At 42.8% G+C, this 14,918-nt stretch overlaps 1 protein-coding gene across 1 annotated transcript in view; it reads left to right on the top strand.

Annotated features, from left to right (window-relative positions):
- The window catches only part of LOC129867106 (alpha-tectorin-like), a 77,585-nt gene extending 65,451 nt beyond the window's left edge, over positions 1-12,134 (top strand). The window contains exons 28-33 of the mRNA XM_055940287.1: positions 2,943-3,103; positions 3,527-3,775; positions 4,313-4,475; positions 4,761-4,845; positions 5,020-5,139; positions 8,527-12,134. Of these exons, the coding sequence (XP_055796262.1) occupies positions 2,943-3,103; positions 3,527-3,775; positions 4,313-4,475; positions 4,761-4,845; positions 5,020-5,139; positions 8,527-8,630 (882 nt within the window). The 3' untranslated portion in view covers positions 8,631-12,134. The remainder of the gene's footprint in view (positions 1-2,942; positions 3,104-3,526; positions 3,776-4,312; positions 4,476-4,760; positions 4,846-5,019; positions 5,140-8,526) is intronic.
- Positions 12,135-14,918: the final 2,784 nt, after the last annotated feature.

The raw sequence follows: 14,918 nt of genomic DNA, 5'->3' as shown, positions 1-14,918 counted from the left end.
CTATGAGGGTACCCATGTTTACGGAATTGGGGTGATACCTGGTAGGTTCATTGATAATTTGTGTGAGATTGAGGGCATCAAGCTTAGATTGTAGGATGGCTGGGGTGTTAAGCATGTTCCAATTTAGGTCGCCTAGCAGCACAAGCTCTGAAGATAGATGGGGGGCAATCAGTTCACATATGGTGTCCAGAGCACAGCTGGGGGCAGAGGGTGGTCTATAGCAGGCGGCAACAGTGAGAGACTTGTTTTTAGAGAGGTGGATTTTTAAAAGTAGGAGTTCAAATTGTTTCGAAGCAGACCTGGATAGTAAAACAGAACTCTGCAGGCAATCCTTGCAGTAGATTGCAACACCGCCCCCTTTGGCCGTTCTATCTTGTCTGAAAATCTTGTAGTTAGGGATGAAAATGTCAGAATTTTTGGTGGTCTTCCTAAGCCAGGATTCAGACACGGCTAAAACATCTGGGTTGGCAGAGTGTGCTAAAGCAGTGAACAAAACAAACTTAGGGAGGAGGCTTCTAATGTTAACATGCATGAAACCAAGGCTATTACGGTTACAGAAGTCATCAAAAGAGAGCACCTGGGGAATAGGAGTGGAGCTAGGTACTGCAGGGCCTGGATTCACCTCTACATCACCAGAGGAACAGAGGAGGAGTAGGATAAGGGTACGGCTAAAAGCTATGAGAATTGGTCGTTTGGAACGTCTAGAACAGAGAGTAAAAGGAAGTTTCTGGGGGCGATAAAATAGCTTCAAGGAATAATGTACAGACAAACGTATGGTAGGATGTGAATACAGTGGAGGTAAACCTAGGTAATGGGTGATGTTGAGAGAGATATAGTCTCTAGAAACATCATTGAAACCAGGTGATGTCATCGCATATGTGGGTGGTGGAACTGAGAGGTTGGATATATAGTGAGCAGGGCTAGAGGCTCTACAGTGAAATAAGCCAATAAACACTAACCAGAACAGCAATGGACAAGGCATATTTACATTAAGGAGAGACATGCTTAATCGAGTGATCATAAGGGTCCAGTGAGTAGAGGTTGGTTGGGGGCACGGCGATCCAGACAGCTGGCCGGGTAGCTGGCTATCGGTAGCAAGATAACATAGGATGGAGGTCTGTTTTTATTTTTATTTTTTTTATTTTTTTTGTCACCTCGTTCGTTTCCGTCGGTAGATTAGTGGGGTTCCGTGTGGTAGAGGGGATCGATCCAATTGGCAAAATAGATATAGTGACCCAGGAAAAAAGAAAAAAAAATTGGCCGGTATATTTATTTAGATAGCAGCCGATAAGACAGCTAATAATTAGCAGATGGGTATTCAGAAACGTCGCAATGGAAAAGCCTGTTGAAACCACCTCGGACAATTACGTCGGCAGACCAGTCGTGATGGATCGGCGGGGCTCCGTGTCGGCAATAAAGGGTCCAGTCCAATTGGCAAAAGAGGTATTGTAGCCCAATAATTCGCTGGTAGGCCTCTTCGGCTAGCCGGCAGATGGGCCTAGCTCGAGGCTAGCTCAAGGCTAACTGGTGCTTGTTTCGGGACAGAGGTATTAGCCAGTAGTAGCCACCTGGTTGCAGCTAGCTAGCGACGATGATCCGGTGTAATTGTCCAGAGCTTGCGTCAGGAATCCGGTGATGTGGTAGAGAAAAAGCAGTCCTATATTCTCTGGGTTGATATCGCGCCTGCAGACTGGCAGGTATTTGCCCGAGCTGAAGCTGGCTGGTGTCCGAGTTAAGGGTGAAGACCGCAGCAGTGGCTAACTGACTACTAGCTAGTAGCTAGTTATCTGGCTAGCTTCTGATTGGGGTTACGGTTCTAAAGTATAAAAAATAGCAGATCCGTACCACATTGGGTGAGGCGGGTTGCGGGAATGTATATTTAGTTCCAAGATGGAAAGTGAAATTAAAATATATACGAAATGTATACAAAAAATACGAGGACTATTTACGCGGGACAAGACGGGACAAGACAAGACAAACACACGTCCGACTGCTACGCCTTCTTGGAACCAACATGTATGCTGTAGCGTTAAGATTTACCTTCACTGGAACTAATGGGCCTAGCCCAAACCATGAAAAACAGCCCCAGACCATTATTCCTCCTCCGCCAAACTTAACACTTGGCACTATGCATTGGGGCAAGCAGCGTTCTCCTGGAATCCGCCAAACCCAGATTCGTCCGTCGGGACTGGCAGATGGTGAAGCGTGATTCATCACCCCAGAGTCCAATAGCGGTGAGATTTACACCACTCCAGACAACACTTGTCATTGCTCATGGTAATCTTAGGCTTGTGTACGGCTGCTTGGCCATGAAAACCCATTTCATGAAGCTCCCGACGAACAGTTCTTGTGCTGACGTTTCTTCCAGAGGTAGTTTGGAACGCGGTAGTGAGTGTTGCAACCGATGACAGACAATTTTTACACGCTACTTGCTTCAGCACTCGGCGGTCCCATTCTGTAAGCTTGTGTGGCCTACCACTTCGCGGCTAAGCCGTTGTTGCCCCTAAACAATAACAGCACTTACAGTTGACCAGGGCAGCTCTAGCAGGGCAGAAATTTGACAAACTGACCTGTTGGAAAGATGGCATCCTATGACAGTGCCACGTTGAAAATCCCTGAGCTCTTCAGTAAGGGCATTCTACGACCAATGTTTGTCTATGGAGATTGCATGGCGGTGTGCTCGATTTTATACACCTGTCAGCAACTGGTGTGGCTGAAATAACCGAATCCACTAATTTGAAGGGGTGTCCACATACTTTTGTATATACAGTGTATTAGGCTTGCTTAGATTTCACTTTTTGCAGTGTATCCAAATTGCGAGTAGGGCTACATCTTACTAGTGAAATCTCTTCCCAGATCAATAGTCATACTATACCTACTGTATTGACGGTTATTGTCTGGAATTTCTATCTTCAAAATGTGAACATTTTATTTTCTACCAGTCCAACGGCACACACATCATGTACAAGAACACGGTGTGGATCGAGAGTGTGAACACAGGCAACATCATCACCAGGGACAAGACAATCAACGTGGAGTTTACCTGCGCCTACGAGCTAGACATCAAGATATCCTTGGAGACTGTGCTCAAGCCCATGCTCAGGTTAGAGGACCTTCTTTTTCTCAACACTAGGGTTGCAAATTTTCCAAAAATTCCCAGGTTTTCCAGAAACCCCAATTGTAAGATTCCCAGAATCAGAAGGGAATTAGCAGGAAATCTAGAATACTTGAATAAGGTTTTCTGGGAAACCTGGGAATTTTGCGGAAAGTTAACAGAATTTTGCAACCCTACATGATGAAATGTAGTCTGAAATATGCATTTATTTTGGTTTTATATCTATACATTTATGTGAACGATAGATATACAGTATGTGCCATGTCACATTGGACAAGGAGACAAGAGATTGCACACAACCAATGTTTTCCATTCCCTGACTTCCCTCTCTCCATCTCCCCCCCACCTTATCTCTCTCTCTCTCTCTCTCCCAACCTCCCTCTCGCTTTCTCTCTCACTCCCTCTCTCCAGTGTTATCAACCTCACTCTCCCCACCCAGGAAGGAAACTTCATCACTAAGATGGCGCTGTACAAGAACTCCTCGTACCGCCAGCCGTACCGCGAGGGCGAGGTGGTCCTGAGCACACGGGACGTCATCTTTGTGGGGGTGTTTGTGGAGGGGGCCGACGAGGACCAGCTCATCCTCATTGTCAATATGTGCTGGGCCACGCCGTCCCGCTACAGCAACGACCACCTCCGCTACGTCCTCATAGAGAGAGGGTAGGCTCAACACCTACAGCCAAAACAGCACCCTATCCATTATTAGGCTCGGGAAATTATTGCAACTTTCCCAATGTAATGGGTGCGTGCTGGTGGCAGGGAAGTCAGGCGCAGGAGAGTGAACTTGGTATAAACGGAGCAGTTTAATAAAGGCTAAAAAACTCAGAAAACCAATATATACAAAAGACGATATAAAAGGGTACAAAACCCGTCGCACACCAGAACATGACTTCCACAAAACATACAACAAACAATCACCGACAAAGACATGAGGGGAAACAGAGGGTTAAATACACAACATGTAATTGATGGGATTGAAACCAGGTGTGATGGAAGACGAGACAAAACCAATGGAAAATGGATCAGCGATGGCTAGAAGGTCGGTGATGTCGACCGCCAAACACCGCCCGAACAAGGAGAGGGACCAACTTTGGCGGAAGTTGTGACACCCAAAGGTTTTCCAGAAATCCTGGCTGTAGGATACTGTAAGACAACAAAGGAAAGGACCACACTAACTTCTCCTTCTTTGTTCCAAAGTTGTCCCAACGTCAAGGACAACACCATCAGCATGGCTGAGAACGGGGTGTCCCTCACCTGTCGCTTCCACGTCACCGTCTTCAAGTTCATCGGGGACTACAGTGAGGTCCACCTCCACTGTGACGTGTCACTGTGTGACCACGAGACCAATGCATGCAAAGTGGTGAGGAGATCCTGAACGCTGCACACTGAACATGGTGGTGACCACTGAGCACAGGTTCATATTACATCAGGAACTACTTTAATCTGTCCAGGAAACTGTCCAAAAGTGTTAATACAATGGCTAAGCTTACAATGGCTACGTTATTCCACCTTATCACGTGTGTGTGTGTGTGTGTGTGTGTGTGTGTGTGTGTGTGTGTGTGTGTGTGTGTGTGTGTGTGTGTGTGTGTGTGTGTGTGTGTGTGTGTGTGTGTGTGTGTGTGTGTGTGTGTGTGTATATATATAGAACTGTCCCCACAACAGGAGAATGTACTCAGACTACAGCGATCACAAGGAGCAGATCCTCACTGTAGGACCCATCAGAAGGCGAGGTACACATCAGTGTTGCCCTAGTGTGTGTATGTGATACAGACACGTTACCTTAATGTATGAGTGTGTGTATTGTCTGTGTCTGATGTCCAACTGCAACATCTGCATGCATTATGTTTGTGTAAATACTAGTATGTGTGTGATTGAATCATTTTGTGTTTATGTGTGCATATTAGAGTCGGACTGGTGTGAGGTGGGTAACGGAGGCTGTGAGCAGATCTGCACCAGTAAAGGGATGGGAGCTATGTGTAGCTGTGTGACTGGGGTGCTGCAGAGGGACGGCAAGAGCTGTCGAGGTAAACACACATCATCCTCTCACATCTATACAGTGCTAATAAATAATATGGGTCATTCTACGAATACTGCGTTTAAGGTAGTGTAATTTGGTTAAAAATACATTTATTTCCCCTAATTGTACCATTCTGTCATAAAGAGCAACTTCATAACAAACATGTTTCCCATCTCAATAGGTTCAATGAACAAAAATGACTATAACAGTGACTAGGGTTGCAAAATTCCGTTAACTGTCCAAAAATTCCCAGGTTTTACAGAAATACCGGTTGGAAGATTATCGGAATCAGAAGGGAATAAGCAAGAAAAATGTAATCCTCAAATCAGGATTTCTGCATAATCTGGGAATTTGGCAAAGAAAAAAGGAAGTACAATGTACGAGAGTTGGGGTCAATTAAATTTCAATAGACTGAATTGAAAATGTATTGATCCCACGCACTGTACAGTGGGCACATACTCAGTCTTAATTTTGAAGGTACTTACAGTGCCTTCAGAAAGTATGCACACCCCTTGACTTTTTCCACATTTTATTGTTACAGCCTGAATTAAAAATGTTTTAAATTGAGAGTTTGTGTCACACAACACCCCATAATGTCAAAATGAAAAGCTGAAATGTCTTGAGTCAATAAATATTCAACTCCTTGTTATGGCAAGGTTAAATAAGTTCCGGAGTAAGAATGTGCTTAACAAGTCACATAATAAGTTGCATGGACTCACTCTGTGTGCAATAATAGTGTTTAACATGATTTTTGAACGTATCATAACAATGGCTGGAAAAGAGCAAATGGAAGGGAAACCATGTATTTGATACCATTCCACTCATTCCACTCATTCCACTCCAGCCAATACCACAAGCCCGTCCTCCTCAATTAAGGTGCCACCAACCATCTGTGACACATACAATTATCTGTAAGATCCCTCAGTCGAGCAGTGAATTTCAAACACAGATTCAACCACAAAGACCAGGGAGGTTTTCCACTGCCTCGCAAAGAAGTGCACCTATTAGTAGGTGGGTAAAAAAAAGCAGACATTGAATATCCCTTTGAGCATGGTGAAGTTTTAATTACACTTTGGATGGTGTATCGATACACCCAGTCACTACAAAGATACAGGCGTCCTTCCTAACTCAGATGCCAGAGAGGATGGAAACCAACCACACACCATTAGGCCATTTGGGGACTTTAAAACAGTTGAATGTCTGTGATAGGAGAAAACTGACCCAACAACATTGTAGTTACTCCACAGTACTAACCTAATTGACAAAGGGAAAAGAAGGAAACCTGTACAGAATAAAATATTCCAAAACAATCATCCTGTTTGCAACAAGGCACTAAGCTAGTACGGCAAAAAAATGTGGCAAAACAATTTACTTTTTGTTCGGAATACAAAGTGTTATGTTTGGGGCAAATCCATTACAACACATTACTGAGTACTACTCTCCATATTTTCAAGCATATTGGTGGCTGTATCATGTTATGGGTGTGCTTGTAATCATTAAGGACTGGGTAGTTTTTTCCAGGATAAAAAAGAAACGTGATGCCAAGCGTCGGCTGGAGTGGTGCTAAGCACAAGCAAATTTATGGAGCAAAACCTGGTTCAGTCTGCTTTGGTATTTGGTATTTTATTAGGATCTCCATCGGCTGTTGCGAAAGCAGCAGCTACTCTTCCTGGGGTCCACACAGAACATGAAATATGACATAATACAGAACATTAATAAACAACAACAGCTCCCCGACACTGGAAGATGAATTCACCTTTCAGCAGGACTATAGCCTAAACCACAAGGCCAAATATGCGGTACACTGGAGTTGCTTACCAACAGGACATTGAATGTTCCTGATTGGCCTAGTTAGTTTAGACTTAAATCAGCTTGAAAATCTATGGCAAGACTTGAAAATGGCTGTCTAGAGATGATTAAAAACCAACTTGAAGAATTTAAAAAATAATAACGTGCAAATATTGTACAATCCAGGTGTGCAGAGCTCTTACAGACTTACCCAGAAAAACTCACAGATGTAATCGCTGCCAAAGTTGATTCTAACATATGTTGCCTCAGGAGTGTGTTGAGTTCGTGGCCCATGCCGCCCATCTCATGGTTTACAACTCACTAAACCATAGCTACAAGAAAAGTAGGGGATAGTGCAGTATTTTCTCCTAATTATAGAAAAGAGATGCCCTGTTACAAAGACAACCAGTTCACGACTTGGAGGAGCATTCCCTTTCTGATCCGAGATGCGTTAGAAAGTTACATTTTACAGTATTTTTTAAATATTGTTTTCCAGTATTTATAGTACTTTTTCCACTGGTATTAACTTGTTATTTACTAGGAAATGATGTGGTATCAATGGTACTTTCTTGTTCTTGGGTCGTTCCACAAAATGATTGCCTTTTGCGTCCCTTTGATATTTTAAGAAGAAATTGTGCACCATTATTTACTTTTAAAAGCCTGTTATATTCAGTGAAGTGCCCTTTAATATAGACCACATGAAGAATTCAATAAATCCATTTTTAATATGGATAAAGACTTCCTAAAGTTCCAAAATCCAGCATTTTCTCAGTTCACCCTCTGTGACATCCTGGAAGATTTTAATCCACTTAAGCCCTGCATTTCTCAAAATTGTCACAATGATTGTAAAGTCCTAGTTATTTTGTTGCTTTATCAAAGTCATTTCTAAAAATGTCATTAGTAATTCATTTGAAGGTAAAACACTGACCCTTACAGGTCAACCCTGTTTCATGTACTCTTGTTTTAATATGGTGAAACTATTCCTTTGAAAAAAACTATTCTAAAGAAAGAGTGAACATCTAATAGTCAAATCATACCATAAAAGCAGGTCAGCTGGTTCTAGTCTTAAAAAATAATAATTACGAAGCTTGCATTCAATTGCCCCGCTCTGTTGCACACAAGCGTCCATTTCCACTGTCACAAGGGGATTTATGGTTGATTTCAGATAAAATCGTCAACCCTGTTACGATCAACCCTGTTACTTTATTTGGCACTTACTGTACTATAGTCTTTTTTTTCTCTTTAAAAAAAAGTTTAACTTTATTATAGAATGTTAAAATTAGGTGAAATGTAAAGTAATTTTTCACCAAATTCACCAAATTGGTGGAACGACCCACTTATACAACACAATTGGTAACTACTTGTTAATCAAATACAAGATTAATACAAATCAATCTTCAAGAAACAAGCACGTAAATCATTAATACTGTATTGTTACCATTTTACCATCTACTTTTTAAGTAATGCCTGGTTATTTCGGAACCATAATGTAAAGTACCACCAAAATGTTTTATTTGATACCAAAACCACCAGGGTTCTCTTGTTTCTCATCTGACCTTTTATTCTACCCTTCATAAGATTCTATTTTTTTATTCCCTCCATGCAGCTGTCAGCTCCAGCGTTGACCTTCGACCCCTTGTTTTTCCTCTGGCTCTTAGCACCGTGGTCTCCGTGCTCCTCACTCACACACACAATTCCCTCTTCTCCTAACCCTGGGCGGACAGTCAGAGAGAGAGAGAGAGGAGGGAGGGAGAGAGAGACAGATAAAGAGAAGAGGAGAGCAGTATAACACGAAAAAACAGCAAACCAGAGGAGAGCAGACATCTACACGTCCTACTTACTGTCACAGAGACTTCCACAGCAACCAATCACAGAGCAGAGAAGCACTTCCCACCCGTTGCACTAAACAAAAACAACAACAATTCACAAGACTGGGGCACTGGATCACAATGGAAAAAGCCCTCCAAAAGAGTCTCTCTATTCACGTATACTTTAGCTAGACAGCAAAAAGTCGGTATATTTCATTTAACAAACAGCATAGTGAGTTAGTACTAGATACAGTGTTTTTTTAATGAGAGGTGAGGGCATAGTTTGCCCTACATTTATCTTTGATAGCAAAGCTTGGTTGCTAAAACGTTTTTAAAATAATTGTATCATTATTTATGTGTGAAGTCAGAGGCTGTGTATGTGAAGCGATTACCTGTTCCCTTCTCAAACCCTAATCCCCTACTCTGAAACTACAGTATGAGTCTCAGTAACATACAAAGTAATGCTCTGGTGCAGTGGTTCCCAAACTTTTTATAGTCCCGTACCCCTTCAAACATTCAACCTCTAGCACCAAGTTCAGCACACTCTCAAATGTTGTTTTTTGCCATCATTGTAAGCCTGCCACACACACATTATATGATACATTTATTAAACATAAGAATGAGTGTGAGTTTTTGTCACAACCCGGCTTGTGGGAAGTGACAAAGAGCTCTGATAGGACTATGGCACAAATAATAATATAATAAAAATCAATAATTTTGCTCTTTATTTAGCCATAAATTATAAAACTTTATTTGTTCATCAAAAATGTTGAATAACTCACCACAGGTTAATGAGCACGGTATGCTTGAAAGGATGCACATAACTCTGCAATGTTGGGTTGCATTGGAGAGAGTCTCAGCCTTTAATAATTTTCCACACACAGTCTGTGCCTGTATTTAGTTTTCATGCTAGTGAGGGCCGAGAATCCACTCTCACATAGGTACATGGTTGCAAAGGGCATCAGTGTCTTACCAGTGCGATTTGCCAAGGCAGGATACTCTGAGCGCAGCCCAATCCAGAAATCTGGCAGTGGCTTCTAATTTAAATTCAATTTTCACAGAACCGCTTGTTGCAATTTCGATGAGGCTCTCTTGTTCAGATATCGGCAGGTGCACTGGAAGCAGGGCATGAAAGGCATAACGAATCCAGTTGTTTGTGTCATCCGTTTTGGGAAAGTACCTGCATAACTGCGTGCCCAACTCACTCAGGTGCTTCGCTATATCATATTTGACAATGTCCGTAAGCTTGAGTTCATTTGCACACAAAAAATCATACAATGATGGAAAGACCTGTGTGTTGTCCTTGTTAATGCAGACAGAGAAGAGCTCCAACTTCTTAATCATAGACTCAATTTTGTCCTGCACATTGAATATAGTTGCGGAGAGTCCCTGTAATCCTAGATTCAGATCATTCAGGCGAGAAAAAACATCACCCAGATAGGCCAGTCATGTAAGAAACTCGTCATCATTCAAGCGGTCAGACAAGTGAAAATTCAAAAAAACTTGTCAATACATTGCCCCTTGATAACCAGCACATTTCTGTATGTTGTAAAAGCGTTACATGGTTGCTGCCCATATCATTGCATAGTGCAGAAAATACACGAGAGTTCAGAGGCCTTGCTTTAACAAAGTTAACAATTTTCACTGTAGTGTCCAAAACGTCTTTCAAGCTGTCAGGCATTCCCTTTGCACCAAGAGCCTCTCGTTGGATGCTGCAGTGTACCCAAGTGGCGTCGGGAGCAACTGCTTGCACACAAGTTACCACTCCACTATGTTTCCCTGTCATGGCGTTTGTGCCATCAGTACAGATACGAACACATCTTGACCACCAAAGTCCATTTGATGTCACAAAGCTGTCCATATATCCTCTACTGTTGTCCTGGTTTCCAGTGGTTTGCGGAAGAGGATGTCTTCCTTAATTGACCCCCCATAAACGTAACAGACATATACCAGGTGCTATGCCAGGCCCGCCATGTCTGTTGACTCATCCAGCTGTAATGCATAGAATTCACTGGCTTGTATGCGAAGCAGTAATTGTTTCAAAACATCTCCTGTCATGTCACTGATGCGTCATGAAATGGTGTTGTTTGATGAAGGCATTGTCTGTATAGTTTTTTTGGCCTTTTCCCCCAGCATTGTCCCAGCCATGTCCATGGCAGCAGGAATAATTAAGTCCTCCACAATAGTATGGGGCTTGCTTGTACTAGCCACTCGGTAGCTCACCATATAAGACGCTTCTAGCCCCTTCTTATTAATGGTATCTGTTGCTTTATACATGTCTTACTACTCGAAAATCGTCTTTGTTCTCGCTCAAAAAACTCCTGTGGCTTATTTTTCAAATTGTCATGCTTAGTTTCTAAATGTCTACGCAAGAGGGAAGGTTTCCCGCGAGAGAGTAACGGTTAATGTGATTGGATGTTAATTATTTGATTAGGCTACCTGTATTTTACATTGTGTTGTTATTTCGCTGAACACGAGATGGTTTAATATTCTTTTTGGCAGTAAATCAAGGCTACTCAGATGAGAAAAAAAACTCACTCAAATGTATAGCCCCGTTGGAAAATATAAATGTACTGTTTGAAAATGTGAAGATTTTTTTTATTTTTAATGTGAATCACATTTTTATTTGGCGTACCCCCGACGTCAATGCGCGTACCCCTGTACGCTCACCCTAGTTTGGGAATAACTGCTGTGGTGGATGTGTCTTGAATACCAAAGTGTTTGGTCATGTCCCACTGACATTTTACATGCCTACTTCATGGCACATGTGCCAGTCTCAATCAGAAACAGTTCTAAAATAACTTATGTTTCAAATGATGCTTTCAGACACATTTGATTGAAAGAATAATAATATTGTGAAGGTTAAATTCATTCTCAAAAATGTATTTTGGTTAAAAAAAGTCACAACATTAATTTTATAAAGACCGATGTAGAACTGTCCAGACCGATATCAGTATGAGCTAAATATCAAAGTGACCTGGGTCAAATTAAAAATATATATATTTTTATTTTACCTTTATTTAACTAGGCAAGTCAGTTAAGAACAAATTCTTATTTTCAAATTATCGTATCTTCAAATGTGCCTACCTATGCTGTTCTCAGCAAGTGAACAGGTGATGTTTTTGTACAATGAATGACACAGAAGGAACCTCACCCCACTCCATATAGCTAGCAATAACAATTTCCTTTTAGAAAATATCAGAGTATTTCATAACCTTTTCATTATGTACAAATGCACATATTGTTAATACAGGCTTTTTAAAGTATATTGTATGAATTTCAAATGGCCTTTAAATGTTGAGTTTGGATAATTAAGCAACCCAAAAAGGCAGCAAGACAAGAGAGGCAACCATCCCATTTTAGAGAAGCAGTACCATTTCCAGAATAAAATAAATGGTTCTCATAACACATTACCATTGTGTCTCTTATGTCAATGTTTCTTAATTTGCTCCTACGTGCATTAATGCTTCAATGATTTTATAAAACCATAAACTCAGGGCCTCGGGGCCTCCCGAGTGGTTCACTGTAGTTACTGTAACGCGGTGCTAGAGGCGTCACTACAGACCTGAGTTCGATTCCGGGTTGTATCACAACCGGCCATGATCGGGAGTCCCATAGGGTGGCACACAATTGGCCAAGCGTCGTCCAGGTTAGGGGAGGGTTTGGCTGGGGGGCTTTACTTGGCTCATCGCGCTCTAGTAACTCCTTGGCGGGCCAGGCACCTGCAGGTTGACCTTGGTCTTCAGTTGAATGGTGGTTTGGCGGGTCATGTTTCGGAGAACACATGACTTGACCTTCGCCTACCGAGCCTGTTGGGGAGTTGCAGCGATGAGACAAAATCGAAATTGGGGAGAAAAGGGGGTAAAACACAGTTGGTGTAACGGCAGATTTCCTCCTCTTCGTCTGAAGAGGAGGTGTAGCAGGGATCGGACCAAAGCGCAGCGTGGTTAGTGTTCATCATGACTTTAATTAAGACAATAAACGTGAACACTACAAAATACGAAAACAATAAATGTGAAAAACCGAAACAGTCCTGTCTGGTGCATAAACACAAAGACAGAAGACAACCACCCACAAACCCCAACACAAAACAGGCTACCTAAATATGGTTCCCAATCAGAGACAATGACTAACACCTGCCTCTGATTGAGAACCATATCAGGCCAAACATAGAAACGTGAAAACTAGACACACAACATAGAATGCCCACTCAGCTCACGTCCTGACCAACACTAAAACAAAGAAAACACAAAAGAACTATGGTCAGAACGTGACAGTTGGAAAAAGATATTTCAACAAATATACAGAAACTCAATTAATTATATGGTTAACATTTGTGAAAGAGCTACAAATTTTAATATGCTTACCAGTAATTTGACTTTGTACAGGTGAATGATAAATAGGCACGAAATTCTACATATGAGCGTGTGCAGGACATGGGTATCTCGTCGCAAAAACTACTGTGTGATGGGCGGGTCTAAAAGACATTTAACATTTGTTTTTACTGGAGATCAGAAGTGTACGGTGAGAGAGAAAGGTAGGTTGATGTTGCCAGGATCAGAGTAGTACAGAGGGTGTATTATGCTGAGACAGTGAAGACCCCAAATGATTACTATTATATACACTGCTCAAAAAAATAAAGGGAACACTTAAACAACACACTGTAACTCCAAGTCAATCACACTTCTGTGAAATCAAACTGTCCACTTAGGAAGCAACACTGATTGACAATAAATTTCACATGCTGTTGTGCAAATGGAATAGACAAAAGGTGGAAATTATAGGCAATTAGCAAGACACCCCCAATAAAGGAGTGGTTCTGCAGGTGGTGACCACAGACCACTTCTCAGTTCCTATGCTTCCTGGCTGATGTTTTGGTCACTTTTGAATACTGGTGGTGCTTTCACTCTAGTGGTAGCATGAGACGGAGTCTACAACCCACACAATTGGATCAGGTAGTGCAGATCATCCAGGATGGCACATCAATGCGAGCTGTGGCAAGAAGGTTTGCTGTGTCTGTCAGCGTAGTGTCCAGAGCATGGAGGCGCTACCAGGAGACAGGCCAGTACATCAGGAGACGTGGAGGAGGCCGTAGGAGGGCAACAACCCAGCAGCAGGACCGCCTTTGTGCCAGGAGGAGCAGGTGGAGCACTGCCAGAGCGCTGCAAAATGACCTCCAGCAGGCCACAAATGTGCATGTGTCTGCTCAAACGGTCAGAAACAGACTCCATGAGGGTGGTATGAGGGCCCGACGTCCACAGGTGGGGGTTGTGCTTACAGCCCAACACCGTGCAGGACGTTTGGCATTTGCCAGAGAACACCAAGATTGGCAAATTCGCCACTGGCGCCCTGTGCTCTTCACAGATGAAAGCAGGTTCACACTGAGCACATGTGACAGACGTGACAGAGTCTGGAGACGCCGTGGAGAACGTTCTGCTGCCTGCAACATCCTCCAGCATGACCGGTTTGGCGGTGGGTCAGTCATGGTGTGGGGTGGCATTTCTTTGTGGGGCCGCACAGCCCTCCATGTGCTCGCCAGAGGTAGCCTGACTGCCATTAGGTACCGAGATGAGATCCTCAGACCCCTTGTGAGACCATATGCTGGTGCGGTTCGCCCCGGGTTCCTCCTAATGCAAGACAACGCTCAACCTCATGTGGCTGGAGTGTGTCAGCAGTTCCTGCAAGAGGAAGGCATTGATGCTATGGACTGGCCCGCCCGTTCCCCAGACCTGAATCCAATTGAGCACATCTGGGACATCATGTCTCGCTCCATCCACCAACGCCACGTTGCACCTCAGACTGTCCAGGAGTTGGCGGATGCTTTAGTTCAGGTCTGGGAGGAGATCCCTCAGGAGACCATCCGCCACCTCATCAGGAGCATGCCCAGGCGTTGTAGGGAGGTCATACAGGCACGTAGAGGCCACACACACTACTGAGCCTCATTTTGACTTGTTTTAAGGACATTACATCAAAGTTGGATCAGCCTGTAGTGTGGTTTTCCACTTTAATTTTGAGTGTGACTCCAAATCTAGACCTCCATGGGATGATAAATTTGATTTCCATCGATCATTTTTGTGTGATTTTGTTGTCAGCACATTCAACTATGTAAAGAAAAAAGTATTTAATAAGAATATTTCATTCATTCAGCTCTAGGATGTGTTATTTTAGTGTTCCCTTTATTTTTTTGAGC

Source organism: Salvelinus fontinalis, chromosome 2, assembly GCF_029448725.1.
Source record: "Salvelinus fontinalis isolate EN_2023a chromosome 2, ASM2944872v1, whole genome shotgun sequence".
Taxonomy (NCBI): Eukaryota; Metazoa; Chordata; class Actinopteri; order Salmoniformes; family Salmonidae; genus Salvelinus; species Salvelinus fontinalis.
The sequence above is the reverse complement of the archived record's forward strand: the minus strand, read 5'-3'. Positions and strand labels throughout refer to the sequence as shown.